Source organism: Ammospiza nelsoni, chromosome 12 (assembly GCF_027579445.1).
Source record: "Ammospiza nelsoni isolate bAmmNel1 chromosome 12, bAmmNel1.pri, whole genome shotgun sequence".
Classification (NCBI taxonomy): Eukaryota; Metazoa; Chordata; class Aves; order Passeriformes; family Passerellidae; genus Ammospiza; species Ammospiza nelsoni.
In genome coordinates this window covers 13,481,966-13,507,955 of record NC_080644.1, presented here as the reverse complement: position 1 = coordinate 13,507,955, position 25,990 = coordinate 13,481,966, and the positions used below count along the sequence as shown (strand labels likewise).

At 47.1% G+C, this 25,990-nt stretch overlaps 1 protein-coding gene across 1 annotated transcript; it reads left to right on the top strand.

The window, feature by feature from the left end:
- The first annotated feature begins 601 nt into the window (after positions 1 to 601).
- AHCY (adenosylhomocysteinase) lies at positions 602 to 24,340 on the top strand. The gene is made up of 10 exons (XM_059480871.1): positions 602 to 752; positions 2,382 to 2,572; positions 5,283 to 5,358; positions 7,121 to 7,273; positions 10,503 to 10,615; positions 13,270 to 13,477; positions 14,895 to 14,982; positions 15,854 to 15,971; positions 20,231 to 20,425; positions 23,363 to 24,340. Exons 1-10 carry the CDS (start codon positions 725 to 727, stop codon positions 23,492 to 23,494), a joined length of 1,302 nt encoding a protein of 433 aa, XP_059336854.1. The 5' UTR covers positions 602 to 724; the 3' UTR covers positions 23,495 to 24,340.
- Positions 24,341 to 25,990: the final 1,650 nt, after the last annotated feature.

The following is a 25,990-nucleotide window of genomic DNA, read 5'->3' as shown; positions in this document are numbered from 1 at the left end:
TCAGTGTCCATATGGTGAGGCCTGGCATCAGGAATCAGGGCTGTTCCTGGCACTGCCCTGGGATCTGCTGTGGCTTCATCTTACAGAATCCCAGAATGGGTGAGGCTGGAAGGGACCACAGTGGGGCTTCTGGTCTCACATCCTGGGTCAAACAGAGCCAGCCCACAGCACGGACCTGGAATATCTCCAGTGAAGGAGACTCCACAGATCTGTTCCAGTGAGTGGTCACTTGCAAATAAAGATCTTCCTCATGTTGAGGTGGAACTTCATTCAGCTTCTGCCGTCGCTGGGTCTCTTATCCCATCGCTGGGTCCCAGGGAGCAGAACCTGGTCCATGCTCTGAGCCAGCCCTGCAGATATTTATACACCGGCTCCTGTGCTGGCACCAGTAGCGGTGGGTGCAGCGGCCGCCAGAGCCTGCTCGGGCATGGGACTGACGCTGCGGCAGAGGCCGCGCCAGGGGACAGGTTCTGGGGACGGGCAGGTTCTGGGGACGGGCAGGTTCCGCGGATGGGGCAAGTCCTGGGGACAGCCCGCGGACTCCGTGCTCTCGCTGCTCCCAGAGGAGGCGGGCCCGCGGCCGGCCCGGCCCGGAGGAAGCGCCGGCCGGGCCCAGCGCCCCAGCGCAGCCCGGCCCCGCCTCACGCAAGCGGCACGGCCTCTACTTAAAGCGCGCCGGGAGCTGCTGGTGCCTCCTCCTGCCCGCCGGCCACGCAGCTCTACCATGTCGGACCGGCTGCCCTACAAAGTGGGTGAGTGCGAGCCCCGGGCCGGTTCCGCCGTGCTCGGCACCTTCTCCGGGCCGGGGCGAGCGCGGTGCGGGGAACGCGGCCTCGGCGGCTGCAGCGCCGCGCTAGATGCGGCCGCGGGGGGGAGGACGGCGGGTCCTGCCCGCGGCGGAGCCGGGCCCGAGCCCCGTGTGCGCTGGGGGAGCCGCCGCGGGGGAAGGGGGCTCGGGGAGCGGCACCGCCGCCTTCCCACTCGCGGTTGTGTCGCTCTCCCGGCCCGGCTGCCCAGTCCCTCCCCCGCTGCTCAGAGCCCTTGGCGGGAACAGGATTAGCTCCGAAGGTGAAAGTATTTCCCATCCTGGGACCTTTGACTCATGTGCCCTGAAGGTTTTGGCGGGCATTTCTGTAGACCTAAAACTTCACAAAGAGCCCCAGTTTTTATAAAGCATTGGGTGTTCCTTGCAGGCTTCATTCAAAGAACATTGGTGTGTAAGGCTCAGATTCATAAATAATTTACCCTAGAGGCTCTGAACCTAAAACACTGCAGGATGTTTTTAAAGCAGCCCTAGTAAAGCTACCAAGCCCTTAACAGGGGTAAGATTAAATCTCCTTCTCTTGATATGTTTGTTTCTGTCGTCCTTTCATGGCCTGTTTTCAGGCAGTTTTCAGTCCCAGTGGTGTACGGGCTGTGCTCCAGTCAGCTCTAGCACGTGCAATAGCTTCAGTGGCCCCAGGCTTCATTCTGCAGCAAAATGCAATTAGTGTGTCTGTATTAAACCCAGCAGTCTGACTCGGAGTTCTGGTGCTCTAAACAATCTCTGTTCACGAGGTAGGTGTCAAAAAAAAGCGTCTGACTGTGGTCTAAATGGAATGGTGAACTTCTGAAATCTCTCAAAGAGTCTCAGACCAAGTAAGAAGGACAGTCTGTGTTGGCTGGTGCTGCAGAGTTGATGCAGCTGGGCATTACCTGCTTGACCCTTGTGTTTTTAAGGCTGGGGTTGGACATCCATGATGAATGTAGTGAGCCTGTCAGAAATCTCTCTTGCTCATTTTTTGCTGGACTTTTCTGCTCTAGGTACTTCTTACAAAAGTAGAAGTAGACTGGTAACTAAGATAATTACAGTCGCTTAAAATAATTTTTGTGGATCTAAGGGGAAAGGACCTGCAGCTTTGCTGTGAGGAGGGGGAGCTAAGCTGGGTTCAGTTCCTGGTGCACTCTTAGTGAGCATTCTCAGTGTGGGAAGCCAGTGCCCTACAGCCAACCCCTCCCCACATTCAGGTCAATACTGTAGAAATCAGTCCCTGTAGGAAGTTTTGGGACTTTTGGGGAATGTCTGTAAAAAGTGCTTAAGGCTGTCGCTTACTGAATTCATGGACCTTGGGATGTATGTGCACTAGGTCACAGTGCACATATTGATTTATACCCTCTTGCACAGTAGCATGAGGGGCTGTTAAGTTTGGTCTAAACTTGTGTACCATAGGAAAGAACCAGGAAATAACTGGAATAGGGTCTGGTTTTTCTGCAACTCTGTCTCCTAGCTGTTGCTGGGTGTTCAGTTCAGCTGTTGCAGCCAGTGCCTACCCACAAGTGTGTGAACAGATACCAAGGTCTCAGCTATTCAAACTCTGACACCTGTCCTGCTTCTCTTGCAGCTGACATCAGCCTTGCAGACTGGGGTCGCAAGGCCATTGAGATTGCAGAGAATGAGATGCCAGGGCTGATGAAGATGAGGGAGATGTACTCTGCATCCAAGCCCCTGAAGGGCGCCCGCATCGCCGGCTGCCTCCACATGACTGTGCAGACAGCAGTGCTCATAGAGACCCTCATCGTGCTGGGGGCTGAGGTAACGTGCCCTCTGCTCTTGGGTAACATGCTGCCAGGTCACTGCTCCTGCTTATGTAGCACCTTACAGAATCCTGGCAAACATCTGTGCTTTTTGGATGAGGCTGCAATCTCCACGTGGATGGATTGTCTTCTCTCCTCGAGCAAGAAGCTTGTTCCTTGCCCTCAGCACCTCTGGGGTGTGGGTGTGTGTGTTTCCTGTGGACAGGCTGCAGCTTCACATGCCTGTTGTGCCTCTGGGCAGTGCCCACAGCTGCTCCCACGCAGCCATGCTGTGCTCAGGCTTGCAGTGCTGTGGCTGCTCATGCTGCAGCTCTAGGGACTGCCTCCAGCACAGATTAGCGTGTATTAAGAACTCCACTCTGCCCTGGTAAAGTCAGCAAAATCTAATGAAGTTTACTGACAGCTCGTGCTGGCCCTTCAGCTGTGCAGGAAAAGAACAGGGGTGCGCTGTGGCTTAGGGACCAAGGGCTGGGATCTCCACTGAATTTTTTGTGTGACTAAGGACCAGTTACTCTCATCCATATTAAAGTCTGAGATACTTAGAAGGCATTTACTGCCTTATGTCCCATGCCTGACTTGCTGAGTGAAGTTCAGACATCACAGCTGAGTGTTTGCTGTACAGGGCATGAGGAGAGCCAGGTATCTGAGCACAATCTGCATTGCTTGTGTGCTGAGCAGGGAGCTGACTGGAATTTCGATGGATTGTCAAGTATGTAAATGATCTGAAGTTCCTTCTTCCTGCAGTTTGGCTGCCCAGAGGTGCCCTATGTGGGATCCCTCTCTGGGAACAGTTAGGAATTGAGCAGTGTCATGCTGATTGAAAGGTGCTGGGAGAAGGAGGAGTTTCCTCCGTAGCAGTGAAGGTGTTTCCTCAAAAAGAGGAGGAGGTAGGCATGGACACTGTGTCAGGTCAGCCTGGGCAGGGTACATGCTGCTGTGCAGGTGTTCCCCAGCCTGTTCAGAGCTGTCCTGTGATTGCAAATGGTGCAGTGCTGAAGGAGAGCTTTGATGTGGAGGTGCAGTCCTGGCCTTGTTCCAGCCACTCTATGTGGAACTCCTGTCCCTGCTCAGGATTTAAAAGGAAGCAGTAGCCATTGAAATTTGGGACAGCTCCTTGCTGCTCCTGTTGGTTGCTGCATCCCAGTATGGCTGGCCTAGGAGGCAGCAATGTGCTTAGTTAAACATTGCCAAGCTGCTTTAAGCTGCGCATAACCCCAGATCAGTGATACGTGGGATTCATCCAAGTCATTCAGGGAGGTACCTGCAGAGACTTGGTTTCTCTAAGATGTGGTTGTACCTTTAAAGGTGTGTTTTGCTGTGTGAATTCCTTGTCTGATGCCTGTGGATTAGTTTAGGCTTTAATTTCAGTTTGGATTCAGCCCTGGTTCACCTGTTCTGTCAGAACTTTGGTGCCAGGGAGGGAGGAATGAAACTGATAAAATCACAGCCCATGTAAAGAGCATGTAGCTCACTGCAGCATAATAACCTTGGTGTCCATTTTTTTGGCTGGATTAATAAGGATAGAATAAATACTCTGTGCTTCATAATTTGTAACAAAAAATAATCCTTTCCATAGCCAGTGATGTAAATACCAGGGTCTGAGTCTGTCAGGTATTCCAGTTATTCTAGGCTCTATGTCACTAGCACAAGTCTGTATCAAATCTGAAGTGTGAACAGTATCTAGGTATTCTGTATACTTTTGAATGTCATGACACCCATAACCTAAAGCTGCACCTCCTCACCTGGGTTTTTGCAAGTTCCCCCCATGATGTCAGCTGCTGGTATAGGGGGAACTTGCAGAAACCCAGGTGAGGAGGTGCAGCTTTAGGTTATGGATTTTGTTTTCCTGTGCTCTTTCCAGGTGTGTTTTCATGACAAGTGTTGGTAGTGTAGGCTGCTTCCTACTGCACCCTTTACTTCAAAATGTCGCTTTTTGATCAGGTAGGATGAGTGGATGAGTACCTGAAAACAGGCTGGATGATTGTGCCTTATTGCCCTCTCAAGTTCTGTAACCAGTGAACCTGTGAATAGCTGCCAGTCAGCCCTGTGGGTAGCAGAGGGTATGTGGCTCTGGGATGTGGTGCTGTGAGCTGCAGTAGGTGTGCAGATCATTTTCAGTGCAACTCAGCAACATGCTGTTGCTTTTCTAGGTGCCTGAGCCTAGTTATGAAATCTGAGGAAAACACTTAGCTCAGCTGGAAAAGCTTCCATGACTGGAACACAGAGTGGGAGGTGGGTGAGCATAATCTTAGAGAATGCCTGGATTGAGTGTAATGTTTCAGCTGCATTTCTGACCCTTGTGAGAGCCAGCAGGTGTGTTGCTGCATGTCCATACCCTCAATGGACACTTGCTGTAGGGCTGTTCTGAAAATCTCACCTTTATTCACCAAAACTTCCCAAACCCACCCTGTGGGCACCCCTGAAGATCTGGATTATGCTCTGGGTGTCTGGGAGAACTGCTTGTTAGCAAGGAGATGGCTGAATATATGGCACAACTAAAGCTTATTCACATTCTCTCCATGTGACATTATTTTCCCTGACTTAGTCAGACACCCAGTTCTCACCTTGTCTTTGTAGAGCTACTGAAAGAGGCAGGAACCTGCACTAATTTCCTTCTGCTCTTGCTCCCTTTTAAAGTCCTGTGTTTGCTAGAGAGTCCCTGATATCTCAGAACTTTGTTCAGCAAACAAAACTTGGTTGTTTTCCAGGTACAATGGTCAAGTTGCAACATTTTCTCCACTCAGGACCATGCTGCAGCTGCTATTGCAAAAGCTGGTATCCCTGGTAAGTTTTCCATGTTCTGGTTTGGCTGAGTTTGGCTGTACTGCCTGTTCCTGCTAAATCAAACTGTACACATGAAGATCTTCTGACCAAGCATGAGGATAGAAACGGCCTATCAGAAGCAGTGGCTTTTACAAACCAGGACATTTGATTCAGGCTGTGTTGCATCAGCCTGTGCCCAGGTCTCCCAGCAAAGGCTGCTGTTGGGCTCTGTTAGATCTCATTAAGATGATGGAATGGGCTGGGTGATGAAATGGAGTGGTGTGTAGGTGTGTGCAGCTGGATGTGTTTGGTGCTTTCCAGCAAGCTCTGTGCTAAATAGGCATTGGGAAAGGTAAGGGAACTGCCATGTGCCCTGTCACAGTGGCAGGGTCAATACCCAAGATATTTTTAGGCTAGAATTAGCCCAGCTGTATTCCTGCTGTTCCTAATATCCCTTAGGTGCTGTATCAGGATGCTGCTGTCTTGTTACTGTCAGGTTCCAATAAGGAGCAATTCCTCATGGATCAATATAAATACCTGAAGCTGTCTGCTGTGTAACTCAGCTGAAGGAAATGTAATCCTCAGTGCTGGGAACTGAGCCCAGCTGTTGGCAGAGGCTAAATTTGGTTCCTGGCAGTCTGCTTTGGGAGGGGGTCTCTCATTTCTGTTATAATTAATTATTGCCACAGGTCTTTCCCTAACTGTGGCACATTCTATGGCAGCAAAGTGATCCCTTCATCAGCTCCTTTGGCACTACCAGCTTCAGGCATTGCCTCTGGTGTGGGATGTCAGAGGGGCACATGGGATTCTTTAGACATTAGGTTGTCTTCCTCACTGCTTTCAGCACCCAAAACTCAACTGAAGAGCCATTTACAGGTTGAGTGTTTGTCAAAGTGTGTGACCATTGCCATTTGTATCCTTATTTTTGGCACTTGCTCTTTTTGTTAATATTGTGCCTCGCTTACTGAATTTGTGAGACCCTGGAGGAATGCTGGTCCTTTGGCTTCAATATGAGATCCTGACACACATTAATTGAGAATAGGCAATTGCATGATTGGCTCTTCATGTCTCAAGCAATTTTCTGTGTAAACAGTGAAAACACAATGATTTAGCTGAATGTTGAGGTTTGTAAATAATGTGCCCAGTATGTGTTTGAGTGGCTGAGTACCTCTGAGGGTTGAGTACAGCAGGAAGACAGTACAGATGCCTGGAAAGAAACAAATCCTAGTGGATGCAACATACCAGTGGTGGCAGCCTGTTGCTGGGGCTGTACTGACATAGAAATACACCCTGATTAGAGCACATGAGGCACCTCAGCTTGGATTTTAGTGCTGGGCTAGAGAGACTAGAATTTAAACTCAGAGTTGGTGAAGAGTTTATATTCTGCTGCTTAGCTCATGCTGAAATCTGGTCCCTCTTTTCTGCTGTGCTAGAAAATGCTGTGGTTGTGTATTCATTTATCTATAGCATTCTGTCCAGTGGTTATTTCTAACGAGTGGGGTGCTGTGGATGTGAGTCTGCTTAAGTTTGCTTTGTCTTCTCCTTTTTAACATGGAAGAGGAATAAGGAGAACAATGAAGTCTCAAAATTTTGACCATGTTTGTGGCCTCAGTGATAATTCTGAGGTCTGTTTTTCAGTGCAAACGTCCTTGCTGGCCTGCAGGCACAGATAATCATCTGTCTGTCAGCTGCTACTGAGAGCTGCTGATGAAATCTTCCTTTGGCTGCTTCACTACATGCTGAGTAAGAAACTGGCTAATGGTTTGTGTTTGTTCCCATGCAGTGTTTGCCTGGAAAGGGGAGACAGATGAGGAATACTTGTGGTGCATCGAGCAGACCCTGTACTTCAAGGATGGGCAGCCCCTCAACATGATTCTGGATGATGGTGGTGATCTTACCAACCTAGTTCATACCAAATACCCACAGCTGCTGAAAGGTGACTTGTGTTTTGTTTTGGCAGGCACAGTTCTGCCTGGGAGGCTGTTTGGGTGGGGGGTGTGTAAAAAGAGGTGGGGGAAGAGGACAGGCATGTGCGAACAGGCTGTGAAAATTCCTTACAGTTCAAGACCAGAATCTCGTACCTGCAGGAGCTGTTCCCACTTCTGCTCTGTAGCTGCAGTGACCTGTCCTGGCCGTAGTTCACTGAGCCCATTACCTGAAAATGACCTCTAGGTAGTTCTGTTGTCATGCCAAAAGCTTCCTGGAAGAGGGCTGTGTTCTAGAAGTGCTCAATGTCTGTTTGCAATTAACAGTTTTACATTAATGCATTTCTTACACATTGTCTTAGTGCAGTTCTGAATGAAGTCATGACCACCTGTAGCCTTCTGTGGAAAATGAACAGTTTCTATCTTAAATACTCATTCAGTTTGTCAGTGAAGATGCTGATGTAAATTGACTGATCTCTGTAGACGATGACAAACTTGATCCGTTTTACCTTCCAGTCCACTGCTCCTTGGAAACAGAAAAACTTCCAGAATGGGACTTGTGGAGTAGAGTCTTGATCTCCTTAGTCTGAGATCTGTGCTTAGCCTTTTACTGCAAAGTTGGTTTAAATGAAGAAGTATAGCATCCAATTTTGGCATCTTAGAGCTAACAGAGGCTAATGTATCTTAAGGGCTTGTGGGGAGATCTGACCACTGGGGAGGTGGAATGAGAGTGACCCTGGCAGAGCATGCGCAGCGTGTGGATTGTGAACACAGGAGACATTTTGGCATGAGGCAGCTGAAAATGCCATTTAAAGGCTGGATAAGTTTTCTGGGCTAATTTCAGAGGGAATTGTCTTCCATGCTTCAGCTGCTTCTAATTTAAATAGTTCTGTCCTAGTGTGCAGCTAACAGTTGAAAGTAGTAATCCTTCAACTAGGAGATGAGTTAAATGTGTATGTGGAACTGCTCAGTAAGCTGCCTCTCTCCTGAAGTGTGCCTGCAGTTAGAGGGCAGAATGGCCTTTGTACTGTTGGCTTATTCCATTAAGCCAAATGCCCTTAATACCAAGATAAATAAAGGAGGAAAGAGGGGAAACAAGAACTGACCAATGGGGAAAGTCATCTGTGCAAAAGCCCTGTATGGGAAAGGCTGGCTCATTTGTGATTCATTGATCAGACTTGCTCAGGTGACAAATACAGGTCTGAGCATTTGACAAGGTTATGTCAGTTTAATTCAAACTTGTCCTTGCTGCAGGCCCTTCTCTGCTCTCCTGTCACTCAGGCATTGACCATGAGTGGTGTGGGCAGCACTTGGGGCAGCTGCAGAGTGGTTTAGAGCAGCTGTGAATGGCACCTGGGGCAGTGCTGGGGTGCCTCCAGGGAGGGGAAGCTGTTGGCATATGGGATGTGAGGTCTGCTTAGTGCTGTGGAAAGAGAATCTGCTAAGCTCAGGACTCACCTGGAGAGCCTTTGAATGATGAGGTGTGTGTCTCTTATTTGCCAGAAGAGAAGAGGGCAGGTTTGAACTGGAGGTTCCTGCTCTGTCCTACAAAAGCTTTTCTTTAAGGGGATGACTGTCCATGATCTAGGCAGTTATTCTGGAAACTGATGCTTTTGGGAGACTGTCTACAGATCCTCCATTTCACTGTGCACAGGGCTGCACTGTGAACTTTAAACTCTCCTTTTTCCTCTAAGCAAGCCATAAATATGCCAAAGCCTGAATGCATTCCCTCAGCAGGTGACCATCAGGATAGAGGGGCTGTCGAGAGCTCTGTGGGTGGATAGAATTGGTGGGTATCAGTCAGCCTAATCACAGATTGGGTTGGGTTGGGTTGGGAGGGACCTTTTAAAGGCTCTCTAGTCCAATCCAACCTGCCTGCAATGGGCAGGACAGCTTCAACTCAGGCTGCTCAGAGCCCTTTGAAGATTCCCAGGGATGGGACCTAGAGCATTTCTCAGGGCAGCCTATTCCACCCTCATAAAAAAGAAAAATAGGTATCATCCTCTTTCAATTTAAAACTATTCTCCCTTGTCCTGTTGCAACAGGCCATGCTAAACAGTGTGTCCACATCTTGTAAGGCCACTTCAGGTATTAAAAAGCTGCAGTGAGCTCTCTGGAGCCTTCTCCAGTTAGTCAGCCTTTTCCCTCCTAGTGCTGTTGGTCTCATTTCCTTCACGTGCTACAGAGTGGTCTGGGGAGCAATGGGAGGGTCTCATGGCTCAGTCTCAGGCTGCACTGGGGAGTCTGTCAGAGTTCTGTTGTGAAAACCATGTTAAATTGCTCTGATTTCCCTGCCTGGGCTTGAACCAGCTCACAGCTGGATTTTTTGAGGAGTAAGGATGGATTTGGACCAGACTTGGCATCTCTGAGTGAGCAGTGCCCTGGAGCCAGGAGGACCAGTTGTGTCGTGGGTGGCATCACCAGTTGGTCAAGGGAGGGGATTGGCCTGCCCTGCTCTGGGCTTGGGCAGCCTCCCCTTGAACATTGTGTGATTTTGGTCACCACAAATAAGAAAAATGTTAAACTCTTAGAGAATGTCCAAAGGAGGCACGCAAGGATGGTGAAGGACCTTGAGGGGAAGCCATATGAGGAGTGGCTGAGGTGTTCAGCTGAAGGCGACTGAAGAGAGCTCATTGCAGTTACAGCTTCCTTTTGAGGGGAAAAGAAGAGGAAGAGCCTGATCTCTGTGACAGTGACAGGATTCCAGGGAACAGCTGGCACTGCCCAGGCTCCCCAGGGAATGGGCACAGCCCGGAGGCTGCCAGAGCTCCAGGAGCTGCCAGGGGTGCCCAGGGTGGGGCTGTTGGGGTGTCTGGGCAGGGCTGGGGCTGCCCTGGCTGATCCTGGGGGTCCCTCCCAGCTCAGGATATTCTGTGCGGGCCGGGCTGAGCGGCGCCTCCCCCGGGCTGACAGCAGAGGGCGCTGCGGCGCCGCGGAGCGCGGCCGGGCGGGGCCGCTGCTGAGGCCGATCCGGGCCCCATTCGATCCCGTCCCCGGGCCCCGATCCTGTCCCCGCCTGCGTCCCCAGGAGCCGGGCAGGCACAGCGCAGGTGTGTGGGTGTGTGGCTCTGAAGCGCATCCTCTCGTGTTCCTGCAGTTGTTTGAGGTTTTCATCTCTTCCCTGCTCTCTGCCAAGGGATTATTTTATTTAAGCCTCTGAAGGATGTTCCCAGCACCTGGATGACCTGATTTGCACAGCATTTGCTCCAACTAAGGTGCATACTTTTATTCTTCCCATAGGAATTAGAGGTATTTCAGAAGAGACAACCACTGGGGTTCACAACCTGTACAAGATGAAGGCCAATGGGACCCTGAAAGTGCCAGCTATCAATGTGAATGACTCTGTCACCAAGGTAATAAAGACAGAGCCCTTCTGCAGTGTTCTGCTCTCTGACCAGCTTGATGTTGGGATGTTGTCATTGCTGTGAAAGTATTCCTTCTCTTGCTGAGCTTTTCCTGATCTGGTTCTGAACAGAGATTTCCACCATATCCTAAAAGTGAGCCCTTGATGTCATTGTAAATGCCCTGTTGTCAGGACATCAAGGGTTTTTTTGTATGTAAGGACATCCATTCTTCTGCTGTTTAATAATGTGAACACACTTTTGGAGATCATGACTCCTGGGCACAGTCAGTACCTGTGGCAAGGAGCCTGTCCTCACTCTGAGTAGCTTAAAGGCTCCCAGGCAGGTTTCAGATACCAGCTGGAAAAGAGTGTGACCTCCTTGAGCTTGTGCTGGTAAAGGTTGGTTGGTTGGTTGGTTGGTTGGTCAGCCTCTGGCTGGTCTCTGTGAGCAGCAGATGCAAAGGAGATGGAGATGGCAGGAGGGAAAGATTTATCCCTTGCTTAGCTTTAGTACTGCTTCCGAGATAAACTCTGGTGCATTGAGAATAAAGTGGAATGGTTTTTTAAAAGGTGGTGGTGCTTTTTGACAGCACATGAATTATAGTGGGAATTCAAGGTGTGCTAAAGGTTTATGCATCTTGATGTTTTTTTAAGTCTAGTTACTGAGTCTGTTTCAAGTTCCCATGCAGACATTATCCTGTTGGGTTGGCAGTTCTCATGTTTGGCCTGCCTTCTCTGCAGTTTGCTGTCTCCTTTCTGCTCACTAACATGCACCTGACACTTCACAGGTAGTGGGCTGGAGTCCAGTTAATGTTGAAGGAAGTTCTTCACTTTCTTTTCACCCAGATTTGTACCACTTGCATAATAGTTATTAATACTGTTTGGTAGACTTGGAAATTCAGATGTTTCTAACAAAGCCTCTTAAAGGGATTTGGGATTCTAGTGCTAAGCAAGTGCTTGTTTTCACATACTGTTTGGTATTTATACAGTGCAAGATTTGTACTAACCACAGTTACAGATCTCTGGGAAAATGTGCAACTGAGCTGACAAATTCTGCTCTCCCAGTTTGATATTTCCAATTGGTGCCAGGTTCCTGTGCTAACATTTGGAGAGGGAAGGCAGGCACAGCAGCCAGCTCTGTTCTTCCCCTCTGCCACTCAAATGTGTTTTGGATGGGGCAGATGTCTGCATCCAACACTCTGCTCTCTTACCTGCGTGAGAATTCACAGACACCTGGGAGGCTTTGACTGCATTTGTGGGATTTGGTGATGAGGAATCAAATCTGACTGACCATGCTCTTTTCCTCCATGCTGCATGGAAAATCTGCAGGACTAGGAAAGGGGGACACCAACTGGTACTAGCTCTAGAATTTGAAGAATTGGTAACACAATTTTCTGATATATTAATGGCAGCTATGCCTCTGGTAATGGTTATAGGCACTGAGTCAGGAACTTCTGGACCTGAGGTATAATTTGTTACACTTTGGCCATAAGCAGTTTATCCCATTTCTGTTCACACTTACAAGAACTGCAGGTGCTGTGGGTGTGCCTTCCACTAGACCAGATTAGTGCCTCTGGGAATTTATTCTTAGGATTGCCTGTAGCAGACAGTGCTAAGTAAAAGCAAGAAGGATTGGTGCCCTAAGGCTGTAGAAAGCCAGGGCAGGCCTTGAGACCAGAATTTTGCTGTGAGTGGAGATTTTTTTGTATTGCTTCCTTGCAATACTAAAGCACAGCACAAGAGCAGTAGCCAGCTTCTTTAAAAATTCTTGGTCTGTGTAACTCCCCAAATAATCAAATCTGTTTGTACAGCTCCTTCTCCTGGTCAAAAGAAAAGGCTCCAGAAAGAGGAGCATTGCAAAGATTAGCACAACAAGGTGTGTTTGAGTTTAGGAAGGTGTTCAAGGGGTGAGGTAGTATTTGATGTCTGACTTAGCTGGGTACTTTTGATTGGAGGGTCTGGCTGTCAATGTCAGTGTTACAGAAGGAGGATGTTGTGTGCTGGGGCATGAGGAGATGAAATCCAGGGGGTCCTGTTTGCAGTAAACATTATTGTGAATGGCTGCTTGCTAAGGTTCTCCAAGTCTGAGCACTAGTGAGTGGCAGTGTTAGGGTAAGCTGACAGTGGTAGGGTAACTCTTCATGGGGAAGGATGTAATTTGGATCTTCTGGTACTGCAAGAACCAGTTGCTCCTGGTTGGTGTGGGCAGCTTGCTGCTCTGCAGGCTGGATGTGTCTTGCAGAGATAAGATGATGTGCTGCTGGTGTGTTTTGCCTTCCTGTGGCACTTGGTTCAGTTCATTGTCTGATAAACAGCAGCAGGGAGCTGATGAAGATCTGGTTTAGGAACTCAGACCTACATTGGTGTGAAAGACACTCAGGTTACCTCTAACAAGTCTTTAGCAAGTCCAAGCCCTGGTCAGTAGATACAAGGTATTTATGAAATGCGTCTCACCACGTTGATGCCTATGTTTGATATAACTCCATAGACTGAAACTGGATGAATAAAAACATCTAACCAGGTTTTCTTCTTCCTGTCCCTCATGGTGGTTAAAGTATTTAAATTATTCTCCTAGTACTTGCACATAAGTCCATTTTCTTTCTTTAAGGAAATTTCACTTGAGTGGCTTCATCTGTTCTGAAACTGCTCTGTTTTCTCCCTCAGAGCAAGTTTGACAACCTTTATGGCTGCAGAGAGTCCCTCATTGATGGCATCAAGCGTGCCACAGATGTCATGATTGCTGGGAAGGTGGCAGTGGTGGCAGGATATGGGGACGTGGGCAAGGGCTGTGCCCAGGCCCTGCGGAGCTTCGGAGCCAGAGTCATCATCACGGAAATCGACCCCATCAATGCTCTCCAGGCAGCCATGGAAGGTGGGAGCTGAGCAGAGCAGCAACTGGAATAATCAGGACAGGAGGTCTTTCTCCTTTTTAATGCCTTTATTAAAAAGCAGCTCGGGTGGGAAGAACTGATGGGTTGTGCTCATGCCGCTGCTGCTCCCAGGAGTGGCACGGAGGAGCAGGAAAAATACAGCTTTGTCTGCAGGCAGAGCTGGGGCTTCTGTCCTCACCAGAGCATCAGGAGAGTCCCACTTTTTCGGTTTGACTTTCAAGGTCCTCTTTCCAGCTGTCTTTTTAGGTTAGGGTAAGGGGTAAAAAGGGTCTTAGAGGACACTGGATTCTGTTCCTCACATCTAGACATCATTTTGATCCCTCAGTTCCGTGTTGGCTCATTGTTTTTAGGGGTTTTTGCTAGGTTTGGTGAAGAGCTTCTTCATTTGCATGCCAACTTAGTTGTCCCCTCCTCTGCACTGTCTGTGTGCCATCCAGGAAGCAGCAGGGTGTCACTCGACAAAAAGGGGAATTCTGAACCATCAGCAACAGATAGTTAACGAAAAACCATTAACAACTAGGTGATTAGAACAACAAACAGTTAGAACTCCACCCTGGCAATAACTGGCCCAACCTGTGAACTCTGTAACCTTTTAAAAAAATGGGCAACTTTTCTATTCATAACAGCAACTGAGGCATCTAACGGGGTCTGTGTGTCAGTGGAGAGCAGTAAGTGAGAGCTAGCCAAGAAAGGTGCAGTGGGTTTCAGCCCTGTCCCTGCTGAGGTACAGCTGAATCCAGTTTAACTGTAGGAATTCTGTCCTTGCAGTTAGGGAAGGAGTTTGTTACTTGAGACCTTGAAGGTGTGTTTGGAATCAAGAGACTGTGGTGGTGGGGGGTAGGGCTGAGGGATTGTCCTTGAGTTGTGCAGCTCTAATCTCCAGTGTGGGATAAGGCTTGACTGGAATTAAAACATTAAAAAACACAAGGCCTTACCGTCTATAGGTTTTTTGGAAGAGCAGTGCCATGCTCTGTGTCTTTCCAGCTGAGCTCAGGGCATGTTCTGGAGCTGTTCTCTTCTGTGGGTACTTCATATCACTTTGCCTCTTGGTACCAGTGTATCTCATTTCTGTTCATACCTGCCAAGAACTGCAGGTGTTGTGGGGACACTTCTTTTGCAAATTTGACCGTCTGAATCCAGTCTGACTGCTGTGCCAGACTGTACCTCTGGACTCTGAACGCACAGATCCACAGATTTGAAAAGGGTGAGGGATAGATGGTTTTGTGCCATGTTGCTGTTTAGCAAGACCAAATCCCACTACCTTGCATCATTTCCAGGCCTGGTGTGAGCAGAAACATTTTACTCATTCTTTCTCTCTACTTTTCTACTTCTAGTATTGTGTCCCACTTGTTAATAAATGTTGGTGGTTGTGTAGAGAAGTACTTTTTCTCTTTTCAGGTTATGAAGTTACAACCATGGAGGAGGCCTGCAAAGAAGGCAACATCTTTGTCACCACCACTGGGTGCACTGACATTGTGCAGGGCAGGTATGGCCAAGCCACTTGCTTTAGTGAAAGCATATCTGTACAGTTAGATTTCTTTTCTAAAATACATTTATAACTTGTCAGGAGTGTGTTTAGGGTTAGCACACAGTCTGACTTCTGGACATCAGAATTTAGCATGAATTTAATGAGAAATTAGGTCTTTGGTCAGTTTGGTTGGATGCTGCCACATTGCATTTGTTTCTGGCTTATGGAATGTAATGATGGAGAAAGCTGCAGAGAGGTAGATTGACTTTTGGAGAATGAAGGCATCAGGGCTGAATTCTGTGTTAGGCCAGACAAATATGAACAGAAGAGGAGGCAGGTAAGAGTTGAAAGTGATTCATTGCATCTGTGGCTGCATATCAGCAGCTGCAACCAGCCTGTTCTCAGTGTACTGCCCTGCAGTGTTTGGTTCTGCTTCTTAGATCTCAGTTTATAGCCCCAGCTCCACACAGACGCCTTCCTTTCTTTGCCATGATGACTGTACATGTTGTAATGGAAGATCAGATTAGGTGGGAGGAGATGTAAAACTGCTGGGAGCTTCAAAGTAATGAAGAAAATTATTTCTTCTGTGTAAGGAGAATAACTGCAGGTATTTGTGTTGAACCAATCAAACAAAAGGTTATTACTTTCCACATAGGGAAGATGCTTTCTCTCCACTAAGTTTTTATATCTTTGGGAATTGTTCTTCCCTAGAAGCTTGAGAGGCTTTTCCAGTAGACTTGGCTTGACTGGAGGGGCTACCAGCCCCACACACCTTGTGAGAGTCAATGCAGTTACTGAGCTGGGCACTTCTCAGGGCTGTGGATTGGAGCATCTGCTGAGGGAGAAAACTGTGTGGATTAACTTTTGATACAACTTTTTTATTTCACAGGCACTTTGAGCAGATGAAGGATGATGCCATAGTGTGTAATATTGGCCATTTTGATGTGGAAGTTGATGCCAAGTGGCTGAATGACAATGCAGTGGAGGCAGTGAATATCAAACCTCAGGTGAGGCAGCCTTTCCACAGGCTCTCCTGCTGGGAAAAAACCAGTAGCTACTCAGTGTGTTTTTATTTTTCTAGAGAGTTTTCTCTTCAGCTTCTTTGGTGTTTCTAGCTTTGTTGGAAGCCACTGTTGCTCTGGTCTGAATGCAGATTCTGCTGACCTGGGACAAGCTGCACATGATAGTCTTGGCCTGGCATGAAAGAAATTGTTTCCAGCCAGTGCCCAAGGCCCTCAGGGTGATCTCTGGAGAGAGGTGCCTGATATGGGTACATCTTCCTCCATGTGTTCCCACTTTCTTGAGAGACAGGAGCCTACCCTTAATGTGGTTGTGGAGACAATTAATTGCATCAAGTCCATTCAGCTTTGATGTTTGGGGCATGGCCAAGGGGGTATGCAAATGTGCTTGCTTTGATAGCCCTGAGCTGGAAACAGTGCCATAGCTCAGCTTCCAAAAGCAAGGTGGATGTGAAATACAGAGCAGACCATTAGACACACTAAAAAGCTGAAGAGCAGAGCCCATAAATTGCCTGGTGCCTGACCTGAATCTCCTCTTGTGGAGCTGTTAGTTCAGGTACTGCTCTGCAGAACAGTCATGGTCCTAAGGGAATCTCAGTGGAATGACTTTGGGGATTCTGTCAAGGTTTGAAAAAATTCACACCTCTTTGTTTTCAAAGTGTGGTGTGTTTTTTTTTAATCTACTCTGAAATTGAGGCCTCAGGAAAGCCTACCTGGTGTTCTGCCAAACTTAGGTTTCTCTTCCAGACTTGGTGGCTTCATTTTAGAAACCTTTGTGGGCAAAGCAGGCAGGATGTTTTACCCTTGCTCAGCTTGCATGCCTGCCATGTATTTGTGTTAAGCTATGGCTGAAGCTGCACAAGAGAAATCAGAATCTGAAATTTTCAGCTTTTCAACTGTGTGCCTTAGAGCAGAGAAACAAAATTGAACTAGATCAAAACTGTTTTGTCACACCAGCATTGAGGGAGATCCATAAAGCAAACCAGGTTTTATCTGACTTGGTAAGGGATTTCTGGTTACCTTTTGAAGAGGAAGTGCCCTTGCTAATAGCAGGATTTTTGGACAGGTTTTGTACTTTTTAATAACACCACACCCAAACATACCTCTCAGATCTCCATCTGCCCTTCCAATATTCATAACTCCCCTGTGGCTTATTGGCCACCTACATCAAAGTCTGACTAAGCACCTGTGAAAGGTGTGTTGGGTCACTTTGCATGGCCTTAACTAGGGCTGGAGTTACACCCTCAAGTTGTCACTGTGTTCAGGTTTGTTCTTGCCTATGGCCTTAGTGGAGCTGACTCTGCTCAGCAGCTCTTCTAGAGGAGCTCACAGGTACCTGCTTGTGCTCAGGTTGTTTTAAAACTAAACCTTGAACTGATTGAAGAATACACATTGTTGAAGCTTTAAGTGGGTGTTAATATGGCACCATACAAACTCCCTGCACAGAGGCAGTAAATCCCTTTTTAAATGCTTGCTTTGAGGGGCCAGCCTGGCATTGATGATAGAGTGTAGTAAGGTGCAGTGTGGTCCCAGGTGTGAAAATTGTAACAAGTTTCTGTTTAAAAAAAAACTAAATTACCTTTTGAAAAGGATGGAAGTGGAGTCAGGGTTGTCCATATGGATTAATGCTGAAGAAATCTAACTTTCTAAATATTCAGATTTTTACTAAAACCTGGCAGCTTCTTTTCTGTATCCTGAACCAGAGAGGGGAACATAGTACAAGAGCAAAAACCCCTGACTTTCTATGAGGAACATCTCTCTTGATGAGAGGATTAATGCCAGGGCTGAGGGGGGTTAACTTCAGCTGGAGGTACAGAATAATTGAGACTGGATCCAGCATGAAAGTTTCAGTACCAGTGCTGGCCTGATTTAAGAGATGTTTAATACTTTAATGAGAAAAACATCTTACTGTGCCATTGTGACTGATATGTGGCTTTCAGAGGACAGGTAAGGAGGAAATAGGCTTTTTACTGAAAAGCTGGCAGGTTGGTTTGGCTCTGGGTTTGCACTGCAGCCCTGCTCAGTTGTGTTTGAGTGTCAGAGACTGACCTGCAGCACAAACTCAACTTGAGAGGGCAAGGAAAGGTCAAGGTCAATGAACTTTGGCTTGTAAGTTATTCCCACATAATGGGAAGGGAGGTGCAAAGCAGCCAGAAAGTTCAGAGCCAAGTAAATTCCAGTGGCAAAAAAGAAGGGGACATTTGTCTAAGTGTGGAGAGGAGCTTATTGCCTGGATAATTTGAATTCTACTTCTGGAGCAATTTATTGAGTTTACCAATCAGGCTGTTCTGTCTGCTTGTATATGAGGTGGGTTTCCACAGTACTGACTTAAGCCTCAGCTGGTACCACTACTATTTTGTACTTATTTTACATTAATTTTACATTTTCTATGTTCCCTTTTGAGCATTGAATGACTCCTGTCAGCACAGGTTGCTGAAGGTGTGGGGTTCTATGCACAATCCAGCTGTCCAGGGGCAAGTTATGTGGGTATTATGTAAGGATATAAGATTTTGACACCTAAACCACCCAATTTAGACTTCAAAACTGAAATGCTACTTTAACTGCTCAACGATCTTTCAGTAGTTCAGTCTGTAAATGCAATGTTTGTTATAAGTAATACTGTAGCTGTTCTCAAGATTTTTCATGTTTTGCTTCCCATCTGGTTCCTTCTTTTGTTATTTCCTCCCATAATCTCCTTATGGCCCATATGGTGATTTTTGGGTGCACTGAGCACTGTCACTGCTGGTCAGAAATGGAAAATTGGCATCCAAAATAACAACTGCAGCTGCTCAGGGGGGCATCATTCCTATCCCACCTGCTGAGTGCTTTTGGGCAGGAGGAATCAAGGCTGATTTAGGGCTGCTTTTTGAGGTGGTTACTGCCTGCATGTGTTGTGCTGATACCATAATAATCTGTCATGTGAACCTGAGAAGCAGAAAATGGTGCTGTCATTGAAGCATAGCTGGGGCAGGCAGGTGGAGGCACACCCCTGCTCTGAAGGCAAAATACCTGTTATAAAAAACATGGTTTGTATTGGATGGCTCTTGACATCTTGCTGAAGTCCTGCACAAGGATGATTTTCAGAAGACTGTATTGTTACAATTACAGCTTCATCATATGTCAAAGCTTTAAGAACAGGCCAAAGCTTTAAGAACAAAATTGAAAGTTGTGCTTTACTTAATATTAAATGACTTTTACTTCTGAAGTTTAAATACAGCTGTGAGTAAGGACTCTTTTGGGTCTGTCACAGTTGCTCTGCTGTGCTAGTAGAAGATAAACGGTCTGAAGCATTAGGCTTTGTCAAAGTTGGTTGCCGATTGTGTTTTAAGTATTTCCAAAGTGTTTTACTCTCAAATGCTTGGTATGAAGTGAGCAATAAATACCAGTTAACACTGAATATTCTTGTGACTTATGGGCCATGTTGGTGTCTCATTATTTCTTTAATATTGTAACCTCCTGTAGGGTGAAGGCAGGGCAGAGAGGAGCTAATGAGAGGTGCAGAGGAGAAGCAGAGTTAAATTTAACATTGCAGGAGTCCAGTCTGGCCCAGGCAGTTGGGGCACATGCTGAGTGACATTATCTCCTGAGCTGTGTGGGACTCTCACAGCTGGGGCCCTGTCTCCTTAGCCCATCTGAGCCTGGATTCTGTGTGCAGAGTCCTGCTGTCTCTGGGGTGGACTGGGGAGGATCATCCCAAGAGCAAAGCAGGGTACACCAGGAGCCAGAACAGCTCTTTGTTTTATGTATTGGCCTTCCAGAGGTGGGAACAGTTCCAGGGGACCCTAGCAGGCTGAGAGCTCCAGCTGTTACCTGTGTTAGATGCCAGAGCTCAGGACTGCTGCATGCAGAGGTGTTCCCTCTTCCCTGTCACCACACACCAGTTGTGACCAGTGGGTGCAGATGAACTGGGATTTACTGCTAGCAGCACATTCCATCGCAGCTGGCTGGGACTACACTGGCATGTGGAAAAACCAGGAGTGTGGGCAGAGCTGGTTAAGTGAATTTGGAGAGCTGGTTAAGTGAGTGGGGAGAGCTAGTTAAGTGAATTAAGTGAATTTGGGGAGCTGGTGAAGTACGAAGCAGATGCCGAGATGTGTGTGCTGTGAAGGCCAAGGTTTGTGCAGGCTTTGCAAACAACAGGGTTGGAGGGAGGGGTGTCTGTGTTACACCTGAGTTGCTGAGGGGCAGGGAAGCCCCCTGAGCCCCAGGTTTGCCCTGTGCCTGATGTGGCCCTGCTGCTCCCACAGGTGGATCGCTACACGCTGCGCAACGGGCGCCACATCATCCTGCTGGCCGAGGGCCGCCTGGTGAACCTGGGCTGTGCCATGGGCCACCCCAGCTTCGTCATGAGCAACTCCTTCACCAACCAGGTGCTGGCACAGATCGAGCTCTGGACACACAGTGACAGATATGCTGTGGGGGTGCACTTCCTGCCAAAGAAGGTGAGTGACAGCCACACAACAGTGCTGATAAGGAAGGCAGCTTGAAGTGTGGCTTTGTTGGTGCTTGAACTCATTGAAGGTTCTGTCCTTCAGAGGATGTTTGGCTTTGGTGTGCTGCGTGTGAATGGGCTGTTCTTCTGTGTGAAGTACTGGGAACTTGTGACAGAGCATCCAGGCGCTTCTTGCCTTCTCTAAGGTGCTGGGAAGCCTTGTGCTGCCTCAGGGCTGTTGGAGAGCTTCTGCCAACCAGCTTGCTCCTTCTACAAACATGTCTAGCAGCAAAGGGCAGAGTTGAAGCTGGAGTGAAACTGAATCCCTTTTACTGTGGTTGATAGAGTCCTGATCCCATTTGCACCTGAGAGAGCTTATCACAATCTGGTCTTAATAACGTCACAAATTATTAATGACAGATTCCCTTAGATTTCCCTTTAAACTTATCTCTGTGTTCTTTGTTCTTGGGAAAAGTCTGGATTGTGTCACAGCTTGCATATTCCTTTTAGAAAACTAACATGGTTTTAATTTTCCAAAACAAGACTGAGAATTTGAGATGGTTCATGGAAAAAGATGCTGGAGTTAAATCCCGCTGCTTTTGCAGCACAACCAGGTGTGAGAGTAAATGTGAAAATACTTTCCATTTGGGAAGTAGAATGTGTATGTTTGGGCTTATTAATGAGGTGTTTACTGAAGAACTTAAGTTTACAAACTCATCAGTTAAGGATCAAGCAAAGTATACCAGAAATGCAGTGCAGGAGTGGATCAGCAAACTGCCACAATTTTTGTCTTCAAAGGAACAGTCCTATTGGCAGTTCTCTTGAAAATTGATCTCAGTGTTGCTGATAAAATGTGACTTCATCCTTTCACTGAATAACAAATTTTAGTAAGCATATTTGAACTGGAAATACATAGAAATGAGAAGTAATGCCCAAAGCAGTTAAATATGAATTTGCCTGTTAGGGGGGAGCATATGGCAGTGATCTCCTCAGGTTCATCCACTGTGACAAAACACTTTTGACCCTCTGTGCCTCACAGAGGGCTTTATTCAAATAATAAAGCAGTCACCTTGTCAGAACCAACAAAAGAACTTTCTGTGATAATTTTCTGGGTTAGTGCCTTTCCTTGTTCTGTGCAATTGCTCTGAGGTCCAAATGCAAGACTTAACAATTACCAAGTACCTTACCCTGCAGTTTCTTTGACTGCAAGAATATTGCTTTGATTGGCCATTACAGACCTGCACACATTTCTGCAACATGTGTTCCTGGAAATCCAGGAAAACTGTTGTCTCTATGTTCTTGGCACAAATCTGTCCTGCTTAGCTTTGATTTTTAGGTGAGAATGTCTGCTTACCTTTGTCTGAATTTCTGTCTCTATGTCTAAGTCTTGAGGTCCCCAAGCTGAAGCAGCTGTGAAACAATTGATCCCTGCTGCTGCTTGAAAACCTCATCTGGGAATTGTCAGGAACTCCATTCCTTTTCGAGTGGGTGAAATCTGTCTTAAATTCACTGGAAATACACCTGTCAGCTTCACACCTCTGTCTAATCAACCAGATGAGAATACAATTTCTGACCCTCCTTTTTTTGTTTCATGACATCTTGACAGGATGTACTAGGCCTAAATACTTGTTTCTCTTCTAAACACAGACCTTCCTTCCCCTTAGGTTTTCATTCTTTCATGGTTTGCCTGACTCTTTGGTGGAATTCATGGTTCACTGCCACCATTTCAACTATTTCCCCTTAGGTTTCTGATTCTGTCTTGTCACCTTTGGTTCCCTGAAGGCAAGGGAAAAGGTCCACAGTAGTCACTGTGAGCAGGCTGAGCTGCAGTGAGTTACCCTCTGTGCAGATGGAGCTTTTTACCTGGTTTATGGCATGGTATTACTTCAGAGTAGTGGCTTTGTTACCAGAGGTCTTGGAGGGGGAAATCCAGGACTAGTTTTTGAATCATTTAGGCCCTGCTGGTTCACAAGCTGGCCCTTGATTGTTTTGTTGATCTACTGCCCTTCAGTTATATTGCAGCCTTGCATGTCTACTAAAGTAATATAAGGAAAATATTGCTGGTCTTCTCTGTGCTGCTGGGATTTAGACTTACCTTGTATCTGTTTCCTCTGCAATGATTGCCTGGTTTTTGCAGGAATTACAAATGGTCAGACTTGTCCTTGATCCCTGCTTGTGCTGTCCTTTCTCCCTCTGAATATCCCCTGTGGCTGTACATCCCCCTGACACAGCAGCTTGGTCAGCATCCTCCTGTTTGTTTTCTGATTCTCCTGTACCTGCTCTTGGAGCACTTAACTGCATTCTAACATTGTATATTTTTCAGTTTCTTCAGTTTACACATCTACCTGACACCTCAGGGATAAAGAAATTATATCAACCTTTCTGTGCTTGTGTCCTACAGCCCACCTTTTATTCTTCATTCAGACAGTGCCAGTGGATACAAGTAGTCTTGCTGAACTGGAGATTCTGGAGTGAATTTCATTATATTCATGTGCCCCTAAGATGGGATATCTGGAGAGGGCAGGAATTTTTTCCAGTGTTAGGACTCTCATAATATTGTAGGATGACAGTGTAGTATGTCCAGGTGTTCTTGTAGTGGAAACTTTATCATTTCACCAAACTGGAAATTGTTTTATCTGAAGAGTTTGATCTCTGTTCTTTGCTTGCTGGATGGATGTGAATGTGTAAATGAGATTGAAATGGGTTTGATTATATAAAATTTTGTTTCACTTAACCCGACTCCCTCAAAAACACAAGGCTCTTCCATGTAGGTGCAGGTCTGTGCTCAGACAGGTGAGGGATGTTGGCAGGAAGAAAGCTGTGTCAGGTTAAGTCTCCCTTGTTGCTGCTCTTGGTTTGCACATATTCATTTTGCCCCCTGGACTGTGACTTCCTGAACTACTAGAACTCTATTCTGATGCTCTTATCTCAATGTTTTGTTTTCCAGCTGGATGAAGCTGTGGCTGCTGCTCACCTGGACAAGCTGAGTGTAAAGCTGACGAAGCTGAGTGACAAACAGGCCAAATACCTGGGCTTGTCCAGGGATGGGCCCTTCAAGCCAGACCACTACAGATACTGAGCAGGTGGCACTGCCCAAAGACCAAAGTGCAGGGATACAACCTTCCAAAGCTCTTGTGTGTGCTGGGCTTCTGAGGATAAGCCTTTTGCCATTTTCCTCTCAGTGCTGCACAACCCCTCCCCTTACCAGGGAGCCTTCAGGGCCCCATCAGTGGATGAGAGTCACTGACTCCTGGAATTAGAATTGGTTACTTAGCTAATGTCACAGTGAAAAGGATCCTGTGCACCTTTTGTTGGTTTGTAATCCTCCAGTGAGGGGAGCAGGACAGAAGGTGGCTGAATGAGAATGTGTAATCTTGCCACATGAGTGGCTGTCAGCTTTGAGCAGCTCACCATGGGGTGGGGAACGGTTTCTGCAGGGAGATACTTTTGCCATGCCCTGCTCCAATCAGGTAAATCCCAGCAGGACACTGGCAGTGTCAGGCCCTCTCCACAGCAGTGCCCTGGTAAAGTGCATATTGTGAAACTGGAGGAAATTGGGAGGATAAGGGGTTGCTTGGTCTCCTTGCTGTAAAAGCAACTCAGCCTCCTGTTCAGAGATTAAAGCTGGAGCTTTTTCCTGGGTTTACTTCATTGGTTTTGGTCAGAACCAAGACCATTTTGTGCTTCTGCCATACCAGCTTGAGGAGGGGTGAGGCAAGAGAGACTTTTAGCAGCTTTCAAGAGTGTTGTGAGCAGCTGAGGAGCCACTGAGGGGATCATTGGGTTTAGGGGCCTTGTTCAATCCTCTGCAGACACCAGCAGCACACTGATACCCCCAACTTGATTTCTCTTAGTTGTCATGTCTGCTGTATCATGTTTGTCACTGACTTCAAGTGCTTTTATTAAAGATCTGACTGTGGCCTGACTTGTTTTGTGCAGTGAGATATTTTGGGGTTTGCCATGGATTTGTTTACCTTTGTGTGATCTTTAAGCTACTGGAAATATTTGATGTACCCATGTGGGGTGTCCTCAAGGCAAAAGCTCTTGCTGTGGCTGCTCTGCATCTTGTGCTGGGGCTGGGAAAAGCTGCTTCTCAGGAAATATACGAAGGGCTGAATCTTACAGGATGATCACACAGATTTATCTCCATATGCCATGGAAGCCCTTTCTTGCCACTGTCCTCTTCAGTCCAGCATTGCACTGCAGATTGCCTCTGTTTCTGGATGTAAGAAGATAAAAGTTTTAGAATGATGTTTCCAAAGTGCTTGAAATTCTCAGATTCATGCCCAAACCTCAGTGATCAGTTGGAACAGATGGTGGGGAGGGGGGAGTGTGAAGTGTTGGAGGAGGAAACAAAAGAGATGAGTAAACAAGATGCTGCTCAGTGTTCAGCTTTTTTCATGGTTTTGTTTTGCATTGACCTCTAAAAAGCACCAATTTGAACTGAATTAGGGTCCCCATAACTGATTCCATAATCATTAATGGTGATTATCCTTCAAGAGACACATAGCAGTTGAGTACTCGAATGAATGTAGGTGATGTGCACCTTGTGCTTGTGGCACAGTGACAGTGGTGGAAAATGTGGAAAATGTCACTGGTAGAACAAGTGCAGTAGGAAAATAAGGACTGACTTATTCCTTAGTTTCCACTACTTGGACTTTGGCGTCTCAACCCATTTCACAGCTGAAATGTGCAATGCTGAAGTGCAAGGCTATAATTCTGCTCTTGGATCATGGATTCCTAAAACTGGATTAGGAAGGGCCACCTGGAGGTCTCTGGTTCATCCCTGTCCTCATAGCAGGGCCATGCTGAGCTCAGGAGAATGTCAGTTCCCTTGGGTCAATCACATCATCTCCTTTGGCTTCTCTCCCAGAATGTGACCACCCTCTAGTGAAAATTGTTTTCTGTACATTTAACTGGAATTTCCTGTGTTAAACCTGTGCTGGCTGCTTCATTTTCTCCCTCTGTGCCTCTGGGAAGGGGCTTGTTCCATCTTCGCTACATTCATGATTCCACAGACAAATCAGGGAAGTGTCCAGACCAGCTCTAAAGTACCAGGAGGGGCTGAGGGAGGTGGGAAGGGGCTCAGCCTGGAGAAAAGGAGGCTCAGGGGGGGCTCTGCACAGCTCCTGACAGGAGGGGACAGCCAGGGGGAACAGGGATGGGACAAGAAATGGCCTTGAGCTGTTTCAGGGGAGGGTCAGGGTGGATATTGGAGGAAATTCCATGGAAAAGGTGGGCAGGCATTGGCACAGCTGCCTAGGGCAGTGGTGGAGTCTCATCCCTGGAGGGGTTCAAAAGCTGCATGGATGTGGCACTTGGGGACGTGGGTTAGTGGCAAACTTGGAAATTCTGGGGAATGGTTGGACTCTGTGGTCTTGGATCTTTTCCAGCCTCAGTGACCTGGAATCACTCAGCCCTATTGCTTGCTTGCTCTTTATGGGCAAGAACACAGCTGATGGCAGAGTTCTGCTAAATCCTTCACAACTGAATTTTTTTCCCTCCTTTCTCTTTGTTTCCAATCCACATGCCATTAATCCAGAGCTCACTCTAGCCTGTGGTGGAGCATCTAGAT